A 20,272-nucleotide genomic window follows, 5' to 3' on the forward strand; every position below is an offset into this window, starting at 1 on the left:
TGGTGCGTTAGAAAGCTGGCTGGCCAAGTGGCCTCAGAGTGACACTTACCTTTGTGCATTTACTCAGTTCAGGGTCCAGCCTTTACCTTACAGGACCACACATGCTGAATCATGATCATTAGAACTTGTATATAAAATTCAAAATACTGATGTATTAATTCACAATGAAAAATGTCAACCGTCAAGAGAAATGGCTATTCATTTGGCCAAGATGTTCTCTCCTTGTATAAAATTATATGGCAATTAAAGTAATACTCAGAGCTGTATTTAAGAAAAGGAACAGAATAAAAGGTTTAGTTGTATGATTCCAATATTTAATTGAATCATATCAGGCTTTGATAGGCGAAACTACTCCAACACCAGCACCAGAGGGGTTTTATACCCGCTCAGGAGGCCTTTCCCTTTAGACTGGGATCCTGCCAAATATTTACTCCCCAGGCTCTTCTTGGCTCAATTCCTGCTTCAGACATTCCTGCTATAGGTATGTTATTTCTTTCAGTAAAGGCTTCTTCTGGCCAGAGAAGCTTATTTCTGGGTTGATTCATTCTGCATTGACCTACAATAGAATTCTTCAGGACAATCTTTGAAGTGGTTGAAGAATACCTTACTGTGGACCCCTAATACCGCTCTGCGTACATCCGCATACTGGATGTTCACGAGAAGTCCTCACTTCTCACTGGTGAGCAAAATCAAAAAACAAAACCCCGAGGAAAATCAAAAGTAGCCCCCAATGCCAGGCAGCTTGGCACAGAGCAGACGTCTTCAAACCTGGAGAACGAAATATGCAGTTCCTATTCCTTCTGCCTATTGCAATTCAGAAAAACATTACAGAGCACATCTCCTGCCAGGCTGGAAACCCCGCCAGACTGCAGCTCTGGCCTCACCTCTAGTTGGGGGTCTCCGCCCTCTCTGGAGCTCTGCTCCAAGCCTTGACTACAGGTAGGCGCGGACTGAGAAAGCGCCAATTTGGCGAGGACCCCGTCCTAAGTTTATTTCACCACTGACAGCACCCACTCCCCTAACGAATGAAATAGCAAAGACGAAAACAGGAAAAAAAAGAAAAGAGAAAGGTGAGAAAAGGGAAAGGGGGGGAAGGTTTAAAAAAAAAAAAAAAGACAACCCAAAACACCTTTTAGCAAAATACAGCTGCGTGCTCAGCACTAGAAAGTCATCTCGGCACCCTCAGCCTCTCTAGGGAATCAGGCCCCAGTTCTGAGATCAGAAACCAAAACTGCAGCGTCCAGATGACTAGCACAGTGCCTACTTCTCTGGTCCGCGGGGCCTAGCAGCCCTGTGTCTCTGCCCACTCCACGGCGGGCAAGTGCGCGGCCCCAGCTGGACGCTGGCGGAGAAGCCCCGAAAGCGAGCTGCCGGCCTGCCGAAGCCAGCCGAAGAGGACCGCGCTCCCGCCGAGACCCGCCCGGCCTCCCGGCCGCGCAACCCCCTCAGAAAAAGGGGGGCAGCTCCCGGGGCTCCAGCGCCTCGGGTCGCTCCGTGCCTTTCTCTGGCCGGCCGCGTTCCTTCCGCCCTGAGAGGGCAAAGAGTCCCGCTCCCTCGCGGGCGCCTCCGCCCGCGCTCAGGAGCGCCCCCTAGGAAGGAAGCCCGAGAGGCGGCCGCGCCTCTGCGGCGATTTTATGAGCGCTGGGCTGGGGTTGCCCGGTCCGTCGGCAAGCGGGGCTTCCCCGCCCCTCCCCCTCTTCCCCGGCGCCCCCCTGCCCTCCCCCGCCGGCGGCCGGAACCTCCCTGCGGGGCGGAGTGATACCGGCGGCGGCGTAGAGCGCGGCGCGGCCGAGAGGGGCGCCGGGGACTGCGCGGGGCGGGCGGCCGGCGGAGGAGGAGGGGAGAGAGGCGGGGCCGGGGCGGGTTGTTGTGAGGCGACTGCGCTACTGCCGGACCGGGGCGGTTATGGCGGCTCCATATTAACGCCCTCCTCCTCCTCCTCCGCCGCCGCCACCGCCGTCTCCTACTCCTCCTCCTTTCCCTCCCGCCCGCACTCGTAAGCCATCTCCCCCTTCACCCTGACGCCTACCTCTCCCCTCACCTTTCCCCCTCCCCTCTTCTACCATGCCCGGCATGATGGAGAAAGGGCCCGAGTTACTGGGGAAGAACCGATCGGCCAGCGGCAGCGCCAAGAGCCCGGCGGGCGGCGGTGGCAGCGGCGCCTCGTCCACCAACGGCGGGCTGCACTTCTCGGAGCCCGAGAGCGGCTGCAGCAGCGACGACGAGCACGGTGGTAGCCTCGAACTCCTCCCCGCCAGCCCGCCTGCCCCCCTCCCTCTTCCCCTCCCCCAGCCCCCTCCCCTCGCCGTGCTCCCGCCCTCCCTCCCCTCGGAGCCCGGGCGCTGCGGTAGCTCGAACTCCCGGTGCAGTGCAGCAGCACCCCCCGCGACCCCCGTCCCTCCGTCCTCGACCAATCCTCCGCCCTCGCCCCCCCCCCGCTCCCCGCCCCCATCGCTGCCATCTCCCGGAGTGCCCGGAGTTAATATCTTCCCATCCACCCGCCGCTTCTTTCCTCCCTCCAGCAAATTTTATATTTTATTAAGTGTCTCTTCCTTTTTCTTTTTCTTCTTTCTTTTCTTTTTCTTTTCCACCCTCTTTTTTCTTTTTTGGCATTGCTTTGCAGATGTTGGGATGAGAGTCGGAGCTGAATACCAAGCTCGGATCCCTGAATTTGATCCAGGTAGATCTGTTTGCTTAATTAAGCAAAATCCTGTCTCCCCTTTCCTGGGATTGCTAATTTAGGGTGGAAAGGGTAGAGGGCGGGCGGGCGGGGTTGGGGTCCGGGTGTGCGGTTGGGAGGAGATGCGGGGCTGGGATGGGCAGGCATCTCTGGCGGGGAGGCTGTCACGCTTGGCAGGGCTGTGACACAGGGCGTGTGGGCAGATGTGTGCATTGCAAGGTTAACATGGTTCCTTCGGAGGCCACTTGCCCGCTGGTGGCATCACCTTTCTGTCCCTTGAGCTCGGGCTAAACAGAGGAAGATGGCCCTTGGGGGATTCGGGGTCGGAGGCCAGGGGTGGAGCGGCTGCGGGGCCGAGAGCTGGAGGAGAGGGTGTGCGGGCTGTATGTGGAAGAACCATGCAAATGTCAATTGCCACACCACCGGCGCCCGGGAGCGGAGGGCCGCGCTCCGCAAGGGCGGCGGATCCCCGGGCTGCTATCACCGGCCGAAGCCGAGGGCGAGCCCTGCCCGACCCGCGCGCACACGGGATTTTCTTATTTCTTTCTTTTTGGCTAGGTGGTGTAGCTTTGGTCGCGACAGCTTTGCGGAGTGTAGGAGCCGCGGAGCGAAAGGGATTGGGGGAAGGGGGTGGGGGAGAAGCCAGAGGCACACCTCGCTCCAGAGCCAGCCCTGGGAAGTCAGACCACAGGACAGTGACTGCAGCTGCCAAGGAGACATTTTCTCCCCGAGCAGCCAGGTTCCAGCGTCCTCTGCCAACCCAGCTTGCGGGCTCCCTGTCTACTTTTCTCCAAACAGGCTCCCTGGTGGTCACGGGATTTCAGCCTGGACGGGGATTGGGCGAGAGTTCCGCATATGGAGGCGCCCTTGTTGGAGCCTCTCCGAGTGGAGCGTGTTTCCGTCTCCCCACCCCACCCCAGACCCTCTTCGGTTCAGGCTTTGGGCAGACTTTGAAGGGGCTTTTTCCCCACACCTCTTTCTTGCACTTGGTCAGTTTTTTGCCCATTGCCAGCTCATAATAATGTTGTGTCTGTGTCGGACTGTTGAATTCTGTATAAGATATTAATAAGGCTTACTTGTATTTTGGGGGGGAAATAGCAAGTTTATTTGATTATAGAGTATCAGTGGGTATTTTCATTCCTCCCTTGCCCATTACTGCAATGCAAAATGATATTTACCAACCATTAAAAGATTTCTAGGGTTTAGGCAGCTTCTCTTGCCTCAAGGGAGAGGGTGAAATAATGAGTATTAAAAGGATTGTCAGTGCAGGCCATTTTGCAGGAGGTGAAAACGATGATACAAGAGTACTCACTAGATCTGAGCTGCCTTCTAAATTACATAGCTGTAAATACACTTTATTCAAAAGCTATCAGTGTGTACTGAAGGGCTTCAAATAATTTTAAATGTTGCAAAACTAGTTTTCTGTATTAATGTAGCTAGTAGGTGAATGGCACTTTCACATTACTGTACTGCCTCAGGTTTTAGCTTGACATTTGGAAAGAACTTGCTTTGGCTTAAGATAGACTGAATTAATCTCTCAGCTGTTATTTTTGTGCCTTGAGCAAGTCAACTGAGGCCCTCCCCGAGCCTCAGTTTCCCTAGCTGTAAAATGAAAATAAATTGCTACTTCGTGCAATTCTTGCCAAGACTATGAATTGGGCAAATAAATAGCAGTTACTCAGTGAAGATTAAATTTCATAGTTGTAAAGAGTGATTCTGCATACGTTTATACCTTTCTGATTTGGGGCTTTCATTGGTATACTCCTTTTTCAGGAATCAATACACTTATTTCCAAATTAGAACTTGGTAGCATAATAAGCATACTTATCTTTTTGCCCCATTAGGTAGTTTTATATTTCATAGACAACTATACACAAGTTGATTAGGGCTCTTGTGTTTAAGAGCCAGACTTCATCATGCTGCAACAAATTTATGCATGCTATGGCCTGATCACTTTAGCAGTTTTTGGAGCAAATTTCAAACAAATACTAGAACAAATTTCAAAGTTTGAAAAATGATTCATTGAAAGTGCAAAATACTTTTTAGGTGGTTTCACATGGCTACTATTTGGATTATCGAATTTACTTGATCATCATATTTTGCATATTTTGCCTAAGTAGAATATTTGAGGGAAAAAAAATCACTGAAATATTAGTTATATTTCTTATTTATTTACTCAGACTATACTTGATGCTTTTTATTAGAATAAGGACAAATGTCATACTCATTAAATTCATCTACAAGCATACTTAAGAGATAATTGCAGGTTTGGTTTCAGACCACTGCAATAAAGCAGATACCACAATAGAGCAAGTTACTTGAGTTTTTTTTGTTTTCCCAGTGTGTATAAAAGCATTCAATAGCATGAGGTCTAAAAAAAAAAAGTAAATACCTTAATTAAAAAAATACTTTATTGTTAAAAAATGCTAACTATCATTTGGCCCTCCAGAGAGTTGTAGTCTTTTTGCAACAGTAACATTCAAGATCACAGATCACTGTAACAATATAATAATGAAAAAGTTTCTAATATTGCGAGACTGAACCAAAATGTGACACACACACACGAAATGACCAAGTGCTATTGGAAAAATGGTGCTGATAGGCTTGATCAACACAGGCTTGCCACAAACCTTCAGTTTGTAAAAAACACAGTATCTGTGAAGCACAATAAGATGAGGTATGCCTGTATTCATTTTCTCAGTCTGCAGAATATTGAACCCAAAAACACAACTAAAACCAGTTACCATTTAAATTTAGGTGGGCTTTTCCATAGCTGTTATAGGCAAATTTTGTCAAGCAAATGTAGAGTATTAATTATTAGACACTTTTTACAGGGAAATTTTGACCCTCTATGCCATTCAACATAGTACCACTGCTCTATATTGTCCTAAGTGTGGTGCTGTTGTGTGAAGTTTTTACTCCACATCAGTTCTGTATCATTGGGTGAGAACTTAAACATATTTCTTTGGAACAAATGAAAAAGGAAAAGAAGTTAATTATTAATTAATGGTAGAAATTGAGAAATGATCAGCTCCTCTCCTTTTCTCTTTTTCATACTATTATCTTTAGTCTCATAAACCACTCTGTTCACCCACAGCCATCCAAGTCATTTGGAAGAAAAATTCTTTAGGTGTCAAGATTATTAACAGAATGTAAGAAAATTGAAAGAGGATTTTTTTGTGGAGATTTTTATTGCAGGAGGTAATAGTGATGATAATAGAAATTAAGCACACAAAGAATTATTAAAATGAGTATGTTAGAAAATATGAAAAGAATTGACATTTAAATTGGAATTACTAAAGTTAGGCAATTAAGGAACAGTTTGTGTTATTAACAGACCATTGCTAGGAATCCGTTCTTTAAATTTTACTAAGTGGATTTCTGATTATTTTTTAGGTACCTCTTTTTCTTTTGATTCTTTGCTAGGCCTTCCCAACTTTTATTTAATGCCTACTGACTATGCTTACATCATGAGGAGCAGTTCTCAGTGGTGATTAAGAGTCTTACTTCTTATCATATGCCTTTTAGCTAATACAGCAGCGTGACCTTGGATGTACTGGATAACTGGTGTATCCAGGCCTTAGTTTCCTTGTTTGTAGAAGGGAAATACTATTAACCATACCACAAGATTAAGTGAAAACGAATGTGTACAGAGCAGTTGTCTTCAAAATACTTTGCTTGCATATTTGTAAAAGAATTTTGAAAAAACAAATTCTCATATATTTTTAAGTTGACATCTATTATTTGTCACTGAGTTTGTTAGTTGAAAAATGTAATCTCTGGTGTATTGAAAATATTAACACTTTGAAATAAAGTTGTTATGTCTTTATTTTAAATACATCCAATTAAATATAAATACTGTGGTAATGTGATAGCATCCATTTTATAAAATATATGAACAGTCCTAACATTGTTCCTGTTTTTGAAATCATTTCCATGCATTTTCCCCACAGAATTTTATACTACATTTTTGTGCTTGAAAATGCTGTATTGATCACCTATCCAGATTCTCTACCACTATAGTATGTATTCTTGTGAACATAAGGTTCTAAGTGTTAAATCTCTTCTGACTTGAGTTATTAGAACTAATGCATCATTGATTAAAATTGTAATAGTCACAGTGCCTTGAGTAGGGGAGGGGAGAGCTTTGCTGATACCTGTTTTTGGCACCATAGAGATTTAAAATATTAGGCAATGTACTCTTATAAAATTTGGGATGGGTGAGGAATCTGCCCTTTTTTTAAGTGAGGGAAGGGCATTTGTGAAGGTCAGAAGTAGAATAAGCATGTAGCTTAGACTGCAGGTGAGTTCTCAGGCAGATTGTGTTGGAAAGAAAACCTAAGGAAGTTGAAGTCTGAAGATTGATTCCCATTAAACTTACTCATGCACATGTACTCCTTGGAAAGTCTTTATCTCAGTTTGAAATTGATCAATTAAGTATATAATTCAGAGCCTAGTTTATAGATAGTAGAATTAAAAAAGTATATTTGGAGTATCTTACTATTCTCAATATTTAAGTTCTTTATATAGAGTATTTGTTCCATGATTTCCATCAAAATTCTTTTTTAAATGTCTTAAAGGAAATCTTAAATAGAATATTTATATTTTTGTACTTCCTTTGAAATTTGCTATTGGTATAGAAATGCTAATCAAAATTATACTTTGGTTTTCTTGTGTTGGTTTTCCCAACAGTTGGTCTCATAAATGTACTTTACTAACTACAGTTAAGGAGATCTAAAACATTTCAGAAGCATCAAACTTGTAAGTGTTTCATTTAGTACTTTAACAAACTGTTCAATAACTTGTTTTCATAACTCATGCTACTATAGTCTTTTAAAATTGTGGTAGCTTGCCATCTAGCTTTTGGTTTGCTAGTTTGTTTGTTTTTTAATCCATTCAGAAGATAGGCTACTTCTAAGGCCTTGGTTATTTTGTTGCTTTGTCAGGTATTTGATTCTCAGTGTTATTTCTGAATATCACACAGTTTTGAGGCATAATTTTAAGTATTGTTACAGATAAAAGCAAAATAAATATTGTGTTTATATCCTTTAAATATTTTGGTTTATTTCAACTTTTATAATGGAGAGGGTGAAGCTTTACTGAGTGCAAATCGTCCTGAGGGGTAAATTGTTTTTAATAATGCAAGTTACTTTTTCCTGTTTTTTTGTAGGAGAGGAATCAGGTCTGAGTTGTCAGTAAAACAAAAAGGTCATTTGAACTATTCAGACTGGTTTTCAAGGGGTTTGTAAAAGAGGTTATCAGCTGTTTGATTTTGAGCCTATGAGATTTTATTCATTTATGTTTTATTTGATTGATGAGGTGAGAAGCAGCTATTTCAGTGTAGAGAAAAAAGGAAACTTAAGAGAACTGTCTTCAGTAAGCACATGATAGTAATATTAAGTCTTATATAATGCTTACCATATGCTAAGTGCTTTACATATATTAATTCACTTAGTTTTTGAACAACTCTGTGAAGTAGGTACTCTCATTATCTCTATTTTTAAATGAGTTAAACTGAGGCATAGACAGATTAAGTTTGCCCAATGTGACAAAGCTAGTTAAGTGGCAGAACTGGGATTCAGACCTGGAGTCTGGCTCTCTAATGGGTGCACTCTTAATCATTTTATAAAATATCTCTCATTTCCTGTGAACATGACTTATTTCTTGGGCCTAGTTGGACACACATATAGTTGAAAATAATGGAGTCCACTTCAAGAGTTAAGGAAAGAACATTGTAAAATGCCTAATTAGGCATTCTCTGCTACCAGACACAATTATTCTACACACACACACTCAAAACCATATTAGAAGAACTGTTAGTCCCCACAGTTTGGATGCCACTTTCTGTCAGAAGATTGGGCCCTTAATTACAGTGCTAAGAATTTTGAGGGAAGCGTAACTTATTCTTCATGAGGAAGAATACAGAAAAATAGACTTTTAATTCATACTTTCTGTAATACAAGAATCAGATGCAAGGAAATATGTTTAAATATTAAGCATGATGTGCTATTATGATTTGAGACTTAATGGAAACCTTTCTTTGTTGCATTTCATGTCCTATTAAGTAGTATTTAAATTATCTTATTGTCACAGTCCATTGTGGAAAAGAATTAGTCCCATGTTAAAGGACTGAAATTTAGGATACTCACCAGAAATAGCAATAGATTTTATTGATTAAATAAAGGCTTCTGACCAGCGTAGAGAGGGTGTCTGTTTTATTTCCACTGAGTGGTTTAGCTTTTTGCTTTTGTGGTTAAAAATTAAATATATATCTTAATATTGAAGTTTTTAAAGACAGCTTGAAATTTATTTTCATTGAATGTAAATTTTAGATAATGTACTCCTAACCTGCATTTATTAAATTCTCAGCTCCTATCTTCATCCTCTTATTTACGATATTTATGACACAATGTGATAAATTTTGGTTTTAGGTTTATTTTGTAATTATGCTTTTTCTAATACTTTCATAATATTTTTTCATTTTTTTCCACTCCTAATGTTTCTTTATAGTAAAACATATGTAATGTAACAATTTTAGCCTCATATCTTACTAACAATATATTATTCTCTAACTAAAATTTGTTGTTTGAGTATGTAATAGTGATATGTGATGATTCTTCAAAAATAAAAACTGCTGAATGATACTGAATTATTGCTTGATAGATAACATCTCCAGAGTGAGAGTAGTAGTTTCTTTTACCCTTGGAAATGAATGTTCTTTATTCTGAATATCTTATAACTTTATAAGTGATTAGTTTAACCTTAGAATTTTATTGATGTTTTCTGTGAATAATTTTGGAATTCTATCCATTAATTGGTGGTGGCCATCAACAGCTCATAGTTTTAATTAACTTGAATGCACCTAGGAACTAAGAAGAAGCCAGAAAAAGACCACCAAGTAATTAAAAGACAGAACACGCCGGCATGTGCTCGGCTCTGGGATAGCTGTGTCAGGCCTTTCATTCTGTCTGTTCTTAATTTATATGCAGTTTCAAGAGAGCTTGATTTTTTTCTGACTTTTTAGATTATAACAGATTAGAAATAAATCAGAAGCAGCAATAGTATGCTTCTAGATTAGAGATAGACTCTCAGATTACATCAAGAAGAAACAGCATTATTAACTTTTACATTTTTGACTTTGTTTTCCTCTTACACAGTACAGACTTTTATAAATATAAGATGGGATAAATGAAATTAAAAAGAAATAGTTGGCTGACTCCTAGAAGGAATAAGATTAAGTAAAAACCATAAAAAGCAGATGCAAGTATTTAAAAATTATAGTAATCTTGGCCCATGTAGATATGGGGCAAAACAGAATTTACTCGCCATCTGAGATGTTCACTCTAGTTTTAAAGTCAGAGTTTTTCGAGACTCTTAAGTAATGTATAAAGGGTTAAATTAGATATATTACCTGTCAAGAAGTAGGGATATAAAATATACTTAATGAAGACTTTCTTCTTAATTTAAAGAGGGTAAGCTTCAGTGTTTGTGAAATTTCCTTCCTTTCTGTAAATGGTATATTTACTATATTTAATGTAAATCTGTTTTCCTTCTCTTTGTTGTCCTGTACTTTCTTTGTCTTTTTGCAGGTACTGTACTAAAGTAGAAATAAAGCTTACTTTGTTTATACTTATTTTGAATGTAACTAAAATTTATCATATTCAAAATAATTAATTTTTTCCCCAGGTGCTACGAAATACACAGATAAAGACAATGGAGGAATGCTTGTATGGTCTCCATATCACAGTATCCCAGATGCCAAATGTAAGTTTTCTGAAATGGAATGTTTATGTCAATAGCAATCTCAACCAATTCAAAATGCAACTTATATTTGTTTTTGGGTCTCTTAGATTCTTATAAGAAATCGGTTTGTCTTTGTTTTGTTTTGTTTTCTGATGGAGCTTGTTATGTTAGAATGTTTTTCCTTTTGAAAGATAGTGGGTTGATCATTCCAATTTGTGTCAGGCCCAGGAAGACTGAAAAAACCTAGGATCTGATGGCATTGCTGCTTAAATCCTCAAGCAGGGGAGGGAGTTACTATGTAGACATCTGCACAGGCTTTTCCTCAGTATATGAAGCTGTAAAGAAATGCCTTCAAACTTCCAAGAGCACACTATCATTACCATTTTAAAGAGGAAAGGGGAAAGAACTGACTTCAGCAGCCATCAATCAGGTCATCTTTGTGCTCTCCATTTCTGGACGGAGACCTTCTGGATCATTGACCATGCACTTCTTGAATCATGGTGTGGCTTTAGACTTCAATGTGATGTAGCGGACCTGATCCTTTGCGGCACATCAGATATAGGAAACGTGCAGGTAACAAAACTAAGATCCCCACCCCTCCATTCAGTTATCATTTAATTTATTTAAAACAAACAAACAAAAACCACTCAATAGCTATTCTAGCTGCTGTAAAGTAAACTTGTCTTTTCAAAATATTTGCTAAGTCTTAAAGATGTCCCATGATGGTTTATTTAGTCCCTTGAAAATTAATGGTGTCCTATATATCATGTGCACTGTAAGTCTAGTCTTACTTATTGATGCAGTAAGATAACTAAAAACTGGAAACTGAGTATTATTCTGCATACCTGATAATTCTTCCTATTTAAGAGCTTTAGAATATCAGCAGAAGGTCTAGCTGGTAAACTAGGAATTATATGCCTTTGAGGTATTCTTAACAGAAAACACAAAATTGTACATTTTGTGTGCTGAGAAACCTGAATGAGACTATCATGTTTTTTGGTTCAGTCTCATTACAGGCAGAGGTTTTCATTCACAAACTGAACATCAATATATCATTAATTTTTTCTGTTTTAGCACTGTTTTTATACAATGGTATATTTCTTAGCAGAGTGGAACAAAATTTAAAAAGCCAGTATGTCTAAGTAGTGGTGTGTCCATTTGGACTATCTAACTGAAGGTCTAGAGCAGTGGTTTTCAGCCCTGACTGTGCTTTGGAAACACCTGGGGGAGCTTTTAAAACACACTATTGATGTCTGGTTTTTACCTCAAACCAATTAAATCAGAATCTTCAAGGGTGGAGCCAGGACTTACTTTTTAAAGCTCCCCTACTAATTCTAATGCATAGCCAAAGTTGAGAACTGCTGGTTAATTGGTATTGTTTAGTCTTCTATTTATAGGACTGTAAGGCATTTTTGTTAATCAGCATGTATTTAGATGTGTCCTTTAAGAACTGTGGATTCTAAGCAAAATATAATATTTGGATTTTCTTCATCAAAAGCTTATAGTCTTAGGGAGATATAATAACGTCAATAAAAGTTAGTTGCTATTCTAACAGCATTGTTACTATAATAGCTTACTGATATGTTAAACTGTGCTGTACTGACCATTAATAATAGCAAGCTCTTATAAAGTACTTAAAATATACCAGGTGCTGTTTCAAGCACTTTACGTATATTAGCTCACTTACTCCTAAGAGGAAGGTACTATTTTTATCACCATTTAGGGTAACAAAAGTAAAGTACAAAAAAGTCAAGTTAATTGCCTAAAGTCCAAAAACAGGTGACAAGGCTAAGAACCAAGTCCAGGTAGACTAGCTGTTCTAGGATCAGAATTCTCAACCACTGCTTCTCAAAAGTGTGCATACAGAATTCATATGTATGTATATGTATTATATAGGATCAAGAAGGACTCCACATAAAATTGAGTCCTGCTGAATGTGAAATGGCAGACTTCTTGGCAATGAGGCTATGAAATAGCCAGTATATATGTATCATCATTGAAGCTGTGCTTATCTGAATGATTCTATTGGCTTGATTCCAGTAATTGTGGATGAATGAAAATGAAATATTCAGACACCTTTTATATAGCTAGTAGGAGGAGCTAAAGAAAATTTTAGGGGTACTGAAGGATATTTAAATTGTTACTATGTATAGCTGGCAAAACTACATAAACCATCCTTTTCATAGTAATCAGAAATGGGAAGGTAACAGCTTTGGAAAAACTAAACATGAGATGGGGTCTTAAATAGCTAAGTCTCTTCAAATAAAGACGGCAACAGAAAAATCAAGAGATTATCTAATATTTTACACTGTAATTAGGCTCTTTTAGCTACCCACAGATTAGTCTTTTTTTTGTAGACAAAAATAATTATAGTAATGTCACTGAATTTAATAAGTATATGCTGTATGGTCATAGAAAGAAATCATACTAAGTAAAATTTTAAACCCAAGTGAGCTTCTGATCCTATTCAGAGAAGTGAAAGTCTTTTTTATAACAAAATGACTTTGGCTATTTTTTTACCCCCAGAATATAATTTTTTTTTTAATTTTGCTTTGTTAAAAAAAAAGTACAACTGGGAAAATGAAGTAAATGAGAATAATTAATTTTATAACATTGTTTCATTACAGTGGATGAATATATTGCAATTGCAAAGGAAAAACATGGCTACAATGTGGAACAGGTATGTAGAGAAACATTTTAATATTAAGGTTTGCTTCAGTATTTATCAAATCCAAAGAACATCTCATGATAGATTCTGTCCTAAGAAAGTGCATAATTTCAACCAACTTTATAGATACCCCAAAAGTTCTAGCAAAGTCTGACCTTTCAACATTAAGGATTTCGCTTTTATAAACATTATTTATCTTATGGGCTTGAACATTTATCTCTCAATACCTGTTTCTTACCTGTTTTTAGTTCTTAAAGTACCTGAAAGCCTTCAGGATTACTCTAGCAAATGCTTACCAAAAAGGGAAAAATTTTTTGAGTACAGTATTCTCTTTGACTTTTTAATCTAAAAGACCTAAGAATTAAACTTTTTATTTAAAGAATTATTTAAGATTTAAAATTTTGAAGGATAATTTACAAAGGGCTTTTTTAAAAAAAAAAAATTAGATAACCTGATTTTATTTATTTAGTTAAAAAAAAATTTTTTTTTAATGGTGGTGCAAGGTTTTGAACCCAGGACCTTGTGCATGCTAAGCATGTGCTCTACCACTGAGCTATACCCCACTCCCCCATCAGATAACTTTAAAAGGAGATATATATGGCCTGTTGTTCATTATCCCTAGTAATAAGGGAATGGACAACATGGAAAAATGAAAATGAAATAGAGATTCTTAAATTTCATTTCAACTAAGCATAAGATCAACCTTTATCATCATTAACAGTAAAATAAGTGAATTTTCTGTAACTGGGATTATTAAGAGCTAACTTTAGTTAATAACATGGTTAAATAATAGAAAATCATTTCTGTGAAATTGAGATGTTTACCTAAGTGTTTTGGTGTTTATCTAAATGTTTTGAGATGTTTATCTAAACTTTTGTGTGGATTTTAAAGATTTTGATTATGTATTTGTTTTTAAGCCTTGACTTTCTTTTTAATATTTTTTGAGAAGGTTGATTCTTTAAAATGTGACTGTACATATGTTCATTTTCATGTTCATCTTAAAGAAGTATTACCAAAGTACAGATATTAAAACTCACTATTTAAAAAGTTGCTATTATCTCTTCTTAAAAAATAAATCTTTATCCCCTAAATGATACTCAGTACTTTATAATAAAGGCCTACCACTTACAACAGAAAGGAAAGTTGTTGAATTGTTAGAAATGATCTATTTCAGGCTTTCCTGTAGTTTAGTAATAAAGTCATTAATATGCCTCATAATAATTATTTGTGTACATTATAATAATAAGGAAGAATAAAAAATATATGTGGTAAAGTATTGTTAAAGTTGCCGTTGAGGTGCTCTTACTCTTTGGAGGTGTTTAGCCCATGGTACACTTCTAATAGGTTAAAACATAAATATTTCTCTTCTGAGTCTTAACTGGGCACTCTTAGTTTTATGTTATAATTGATGATTTCATTCAAGTTTTGACTTACAGGTTATTTTTCCTTTTAGCATATTTTTTTCTCTACATATTGACAAATGAATAAATGTGAATGAAAATCTTGATATGAGCCAACAAACCTGCTTTAGTAATTATAGTCACTCTCTTCAGCTCACTTTTTCCTAGATTCTACAGCAAATTTGGTATGTAAGAACATTTACTGTTCTGAGGCCCTGATTTAAAAGAAATAAATAAATGAGGTCTACTACTTGGGCACCCCTAATTAAAAGCCCCAAACTGTGAGTGAATCTTCAGTTGAAGTCATAGGCTTAACATTTAACCTAATTTGTGTTTAACTCTCTTAAGTGTGATGGAACATGAGTCCATTAAAACCAAAAGGGAATGATTTCTCTTCAAAGGCACTTGGCATGTTGTTCTGGCATAAACATAACATTGAGAAGTCCCTTGCTGATCTCCCTAATTTCACTCCCTTTCCGGATGAGTGGACAGTGGAAGATAAAGTCCTATTTGAACAAGCCTTTAGTTTTCATGGGAAGAGCTTTCACAGGATTCAGCAAATGGTATGGTAATTTTGCCCTTACTGTGATTCATACCTGAATGATACCTTATTCTATTGTTAAACACTTCCTACTTATTAAATACAAAAAAGTTTTCCAATCTAATTTTAATTTTTAAAAATATTTTGAAATAGGTATATTTGCATGCAGTCTTATTTTCTGCAGTTACCCTAATGCATGACAGTTATGTGTCATTGTAATGTATTATCTTTTAGATTTAAATACATGTGTAATAGAGTTATTGAATATGTCATTTCAGGATTAAAATCACAATTTCAATTTTATTTTTGAATGTTTCTTTTTTTAACATTAGGATTTTATTTTCTAATATATATTCCTTGGGATATGAAAGCCAATTTTTTGAAATTCTGTATTATTTTAACATTGTTCAGGTGCTGTTGCTTTTAAAAAAAAATTGCTCTTTATTTCTAGTTCTTAAGTTTCTAGTATGTGTCAAAATAATATAAATCTGAGAAGTCGCTGCTTTAAACTCTTTTAACCTGAATGGATGAAAATTAGATAATGTTTGCAAATATATCTAAGTGTTTTCCAAATCAAAGAGAGCACTTTGAATTGGGAATGTATGTCCTTGTTTGCCGGTATGACAAAGCAGTGCATGATCATTAGTCATTTTAATACCCAAGACTTTATTTGGTAGCTAAAGTCTGTTTGCATCATTTATGATTTTAAAACCTGGATTTAAGACAAAATGATTCAAAAAATCTATTGTTAAAATTGAATAGCTTTTCTTTAAAACATTATGCTAAGCAACAGAAACCAAACATAAAAGGCCGCATATTGTATGATTCCATTAATATGAAATGTCCAGAATAGGCAAATCCATAGAGACAGAAAGTAGATTAGTAGTTACCAGGGACTGGGTTAAGGGAAGAATAGGGGATAACTGTTAATGGGTATAAGGTTTCTTTTTGAGGTTATGAAAATGTCAAATTAAATAGTGATGGTTGCACAACTTAGTGCATATACTAAAAACCACAAAATTGTACACTTTAAACTGGTGAATTTTACAGTATATGAATTTAAATCAATTTTAAAAGTCCAGTTTACAAAGGGGAAAAAAAAAGAATTAACTCTTTAAGGAAGAGAAATGTGGAATATTAACATTGATTGTGCTGGGGACTTGAGGGGCCATTCTCACCATGTGAGTTTGTGACATCCTTCTCTCCTTTTCCCTGCTCAGAATAAATAGGGACATTTATTCAGAAATGTCAGTGACTCAGGTGTAGGGGCGGGGTGCTGTGACTTAGCTGCACTTTTTAGCTCTATAATTCATATATGTACCTGGGAAAATATTTTTTATCTATACCTTTGTTTGCTAAGTATCAAAGAATAATATCAGAAATATTATTCATTCTGTTAACCAGAGTTTATGAAATAAACTTGCTGATATTAACACGATTTTTTTTTAAGCTTCCAGATAAGACAATTGCTAGCCTTGTAAAATATTACTATTCTTGGAAAAAAACTCGGTCTAGGACAAGCTTGATGGATCGCCAGGCTCGTAAACTAGCCAATAGACATAATCAGGGTGACAGGTAGGTTGGATGCCTTTATATAGTTACAGGCATGCTGTATTGTATTGCTTACATTTCTCAAGGCAGAACAGTTATCACAACACATTGTAAATACTTCTTATCCTTATATTCATGTTTCTGCTCTGACAAGAACTGAGTGATCAGAAATCTAAATAATAAGAACTCTCTTAACTCTTTAACTGTTAATCATAGCCAGTAAAGCTTGCAACTGAGTTACGTTTGAGTTGTGTTTAATCACAGATGCTTCCTTTTCATATTGATATATTCAATACATATATTTAGAATATATTAAGAAATATATTCTCCAGAAGATGGTCTTTTCACAGTTATCTGAATAACTGAAGTCCACATTATTGTAGCTGTATCTTTCTAGTAGCATAAGATCATTTTGCTTCCTGGTTGTTGTCTATCTTTATCTTCCAACTGGAGAAATGAAATAATAAGTATTATATCAAATTTATGTGTTCTCTTTCCCAAATAATATTTCTTTCTAAATATCTTTCCTATTGGGTCTCTATTTTTTTAGCTAGAAATGTTTGCTGAAATGATTCTGTATGCCTAAAAAGATAAATGTTTGTAAATACTGTAGAAACCTGAGTTATAAAAATTCATCTTCCCAAGGACAATTCTTTGGGAATATTTAGTAAAATTATTAGCAAGGTATATTAAGTTTGATAAGAGCACTGGAATAGAATAAAAATAAGTGAATTAAGTTTAATAATCTTTGTTTCTTTTCAGTGATGATGATGTGGAAGAAACACACCCAATGGATGGAAATGATAGTGATTATGATCCCAAAAAAGAAGCCAAGAAAGAGGTAATGATGATCATTAGAGTGCTTGTAATTGTTTTACAAATCCACTCCAAAAAAATGAATAGTACTTTGTATTAAGGAAAAACATTTTTATATAATGGGTTAGTAGGTAGTAAATTTCAATGTTAATTGGAGGTTTTGAAAAAGCAGTAACATCTAGAATCCAGTTAGCAAGTGATTTAAGCAATTTTGGGATTATCTCTTCCACTCAGAAGTATAAAAGTCCTGCCACGATTCCTATTCTTTAATCCACAGAAAAGAAGTAAAACCACCTTCAGATGATACAATATTAGGTGTAAAATTTTGGGGGGAAGGTTTAGTTTATTCCGTGTTATATAGCAAATTAAAAATTAGTAGCAGGTATACTAAGAACAGTGAAAACTGAAAGCTGCCTCCAAGGAAGACATGGAAGAATTCCCAACTAGAAAAGCACTTGTATTGCTCAGTATGGTGATAATAATGATGACTTCAAATTATTAAAAGGAAAAAATATAAATGAATATACATTTATTATTTATTAAGGCAAGGAACTACATAATTGTAAAAAATAGACCAAAGTTGATGGATAAAGGCTTGTGATGTATAGGCAGGTGTGGAATAGTGAAAATAATATTGAAATTAGAGGTAGAATGTGACTTTATCCAATTTAATGACTCCCATTCCTCCTCTTAAGGAACTTAATGCTATGGCCCCTACTGGCCCTTGTTGTCTTTCATCAATGAAATTTTTAAAATCCTACTTTTACCTCAACTTGATATTTTTCTGATTTTCTTACTACTGCTAAACATTCTCAGATTCCTTAATTCCTTTATTTTTTTTCCCAAGTCTCATTGTTTTCCTGAACCATAGACCCAGTGATCAATTACTTAAGTTGCTCTCTTCCCAGTATTTTTACCTCCCTGTTTCTCTTACCCTCTGGTATACCTCCCTTAAACCTACAAAACCACAGTGCTGGATCAGTTGCTATTCTTGTTATAATGTAGCAGGAGAAAATTGCACAATCATGTACATTGTTGCTACTTAACAAAAAATAGTTTCCAATCTCAGTTTTTAACCTGTAATTTTTAGTTTTTCCATTGGTAAAATTAAAATAATAGGACTGTTCTGACAAAGAGGTAATATGTATAAAAGCATTTACTACAGTATCCACTACATAATAAATCTTGAATAAAAGTTATTATGTAAACAACTTTTTGAACATTTATCCCTTTCTACACATTGCCTTCACCTCTCTGCTCTCCTAAAAAATTTAGCAGATTACTTCATGGAGGAAATATCAAGCAGGAGCTCCCTTAAATTCCAGCCTTTCCCCTGACCTCTGTGCTGCAATACCCTTTTTATCTGAGCATATTTACGCTTAGAACAGTATATTAAAATTACTGTATTTTTGCCCACTAAGCTGTGAACTCTTTGAAGTCAGGGACTCAGTAACACCGTAACATCTAGTATCCCCTCGCCCTTTACACAGAACTCATTGTTTGCTTCTTTGCTTGGAAACTTGATAGGAACAAACTCTGAAAATGTCACAAGTCCGGTAATGTGAAATTACTGAAGGAACAGCCTGTGCCTGAATGCCTCTTTGTCACAGTCAGGAAAGGTTCCTCCCCTGTTCTATATACCTTCACTGCTTGTTTGATCCCATCTATCCCTTCATATTGCCTCTAGGACCTTTTCCATCTGTTATCCCTTCTCTTTGTCATACTTTCAGCCTTTTCATTCAGTCCAGAAATATGCTCCAGTCTTTCGTTTAAAAGCATGACTGTCTCTCAACCAGTCTGGAAAGAATTATCTTAGCACTGCTTCATTCTTGAGTTTGCTTCACCCAGACTTCTGTCCCTTTACTTGACTGAGCTGCTGACAGAGATCAGCAGTGACCTCCTGACTGCCATGTCCAGTGATTGGTTATTCATGGTTCTCTACTTGTGCTTTTCTATATTATTTCAAGTTGTTGACCCCTCCCTTCTTCTGGAAACCTCCTTTTGACTTTTGTAACACCATTATCTGATTTCTGTCTACCTTTTTAACTATTGTGTCTCAATTTTAGTGACTTCTTTTTCTCTTTCTCAGTTACTCTTCATTTTGTCATTTCTGTTTTTAATTCTCTCTCAAATAACTGTAAATTTTGTTCTTTTCCCTTTGTTCTTCTATGTGACCATTTTATTTTTAGGTTTTTTTCATCTCTTCTTTGAATTACTGAAATGTTCTGTCTTAACTTATCTTAATTTACCTTATCTCCATGCCTCCAGACAACACACTTTCCAGTCCATTCTTTACCCTGCTGCCAAAGCAGTCTTTTTGAAACCATAAATTTGGTTTGGAACACTTGCTTGCAACCCTTCCATGGCTTTGTCCATAGGATAAAATATGATCCCTCTAATTAGGCATTCTGCATCCTACCCAACTTATTTCAGATTGCTAACAGGATTTCAGGTGTTTTAGTTCCTCAGCTTTTGTCCTATGTTGGTCTGTTTTTTCTAGAATTCCCTTCCCAAATCTGCCTGGCAAATTCCTCATAACTCTGCAAGATATAGCTTGTCTCTGAACTCTCCGTATCTTATCTTAAATTGACCACGTCCTTATTCTTCTTTGAATCTATTGCAGTACTCTTTGAGCTGAGTGGTACTTGTTTCTATCTGGTTTCCCCTCACCTGCCTGCCTATCCCTGGGTGGTAAGCTCTCAACAAGCAAGAATTGTGTCTTACCTAAAGGGCCTGGTACATAGTAGATATTGTCAGATTTATTATAGCAAATACGAACACACATTATAAACTTTTAATTACTATGCAAATACAAGAGATTAATGATTTGGGTTTAGTTATCTAGAAAATGTATGTATACGGGATACTGTTTT

General features: G+C 37.2%; 1 protein-coding gene across 6 annotated transcripts in view; it reads left to right on the forward strand.

Moving 5' to 3' along the window:
• Nucleotides 1–1,829: 1,829 nt before the first annotated feature.
• Nucleotides 1,830–20,272, forward strand: part of RCOR3 (REST corepressor 3) — a 48,252-nt gene continuing 29,809 nt past the window's right edge. For 2 of the 6 annotated variants that reach the window (XM_064477159.1, XM_064477160.1), the window contains exons 1-7: nucleotides 1,831–2,230; nucleotides 2,624–2,680; nucleotides 10,367–10,444; nucleotides 13,051–13,103; nucleotides 14,893–15,054; nucleotides 16,483–16,607; nucleotides 17,346–17,424. In XM_064477159.1, the coding sequence (XP_064333229.1) occupies nucleotides 2,065–2,230; nucleotides 2,624–2,680; nucleotides 10,367–10,444; nucleotides 13,051–13,103; nucleotides 14,893–15,054; nucleotides 16,483–16,607; nucleotides 17,346–17,424 (720 nt within the window). In that variant the 5' untranslated portion in view covers nucleotides 1,831–2,064. Of the gene's footprint in view, nucleotides 2,234–2,623; nucleotides 2,681–10,366; nucleotides 10,445–10,645; nucleotides 10,997–13,050; nucleotides 13,104–14,892; nucleotides 15,055–16,482; nucleotides 16,608–17,345; nucleotides 17,425–20,272 lie in introns of those variants that run through there. The other 4 variants (XM_064477161.1, XM_064477162.1, XM_031438623.2 and 1 more) reach the window with 4 other exon arrangements.

This window comes from Camelus dromedarius, chromosome 21 (genome assembly GCF_036321535.1).
Source record: "Camelus dromedarius isolate mCamDro1 chromosome 21, mCamDro1.pat, whole genome shotgun sequence".
Lineage (NCBI taxonomy): Eukaryota > Metazoa > Chordata > Mammalia > Artiodactyla > Camelidae > Camelus > Camelus dromedarius.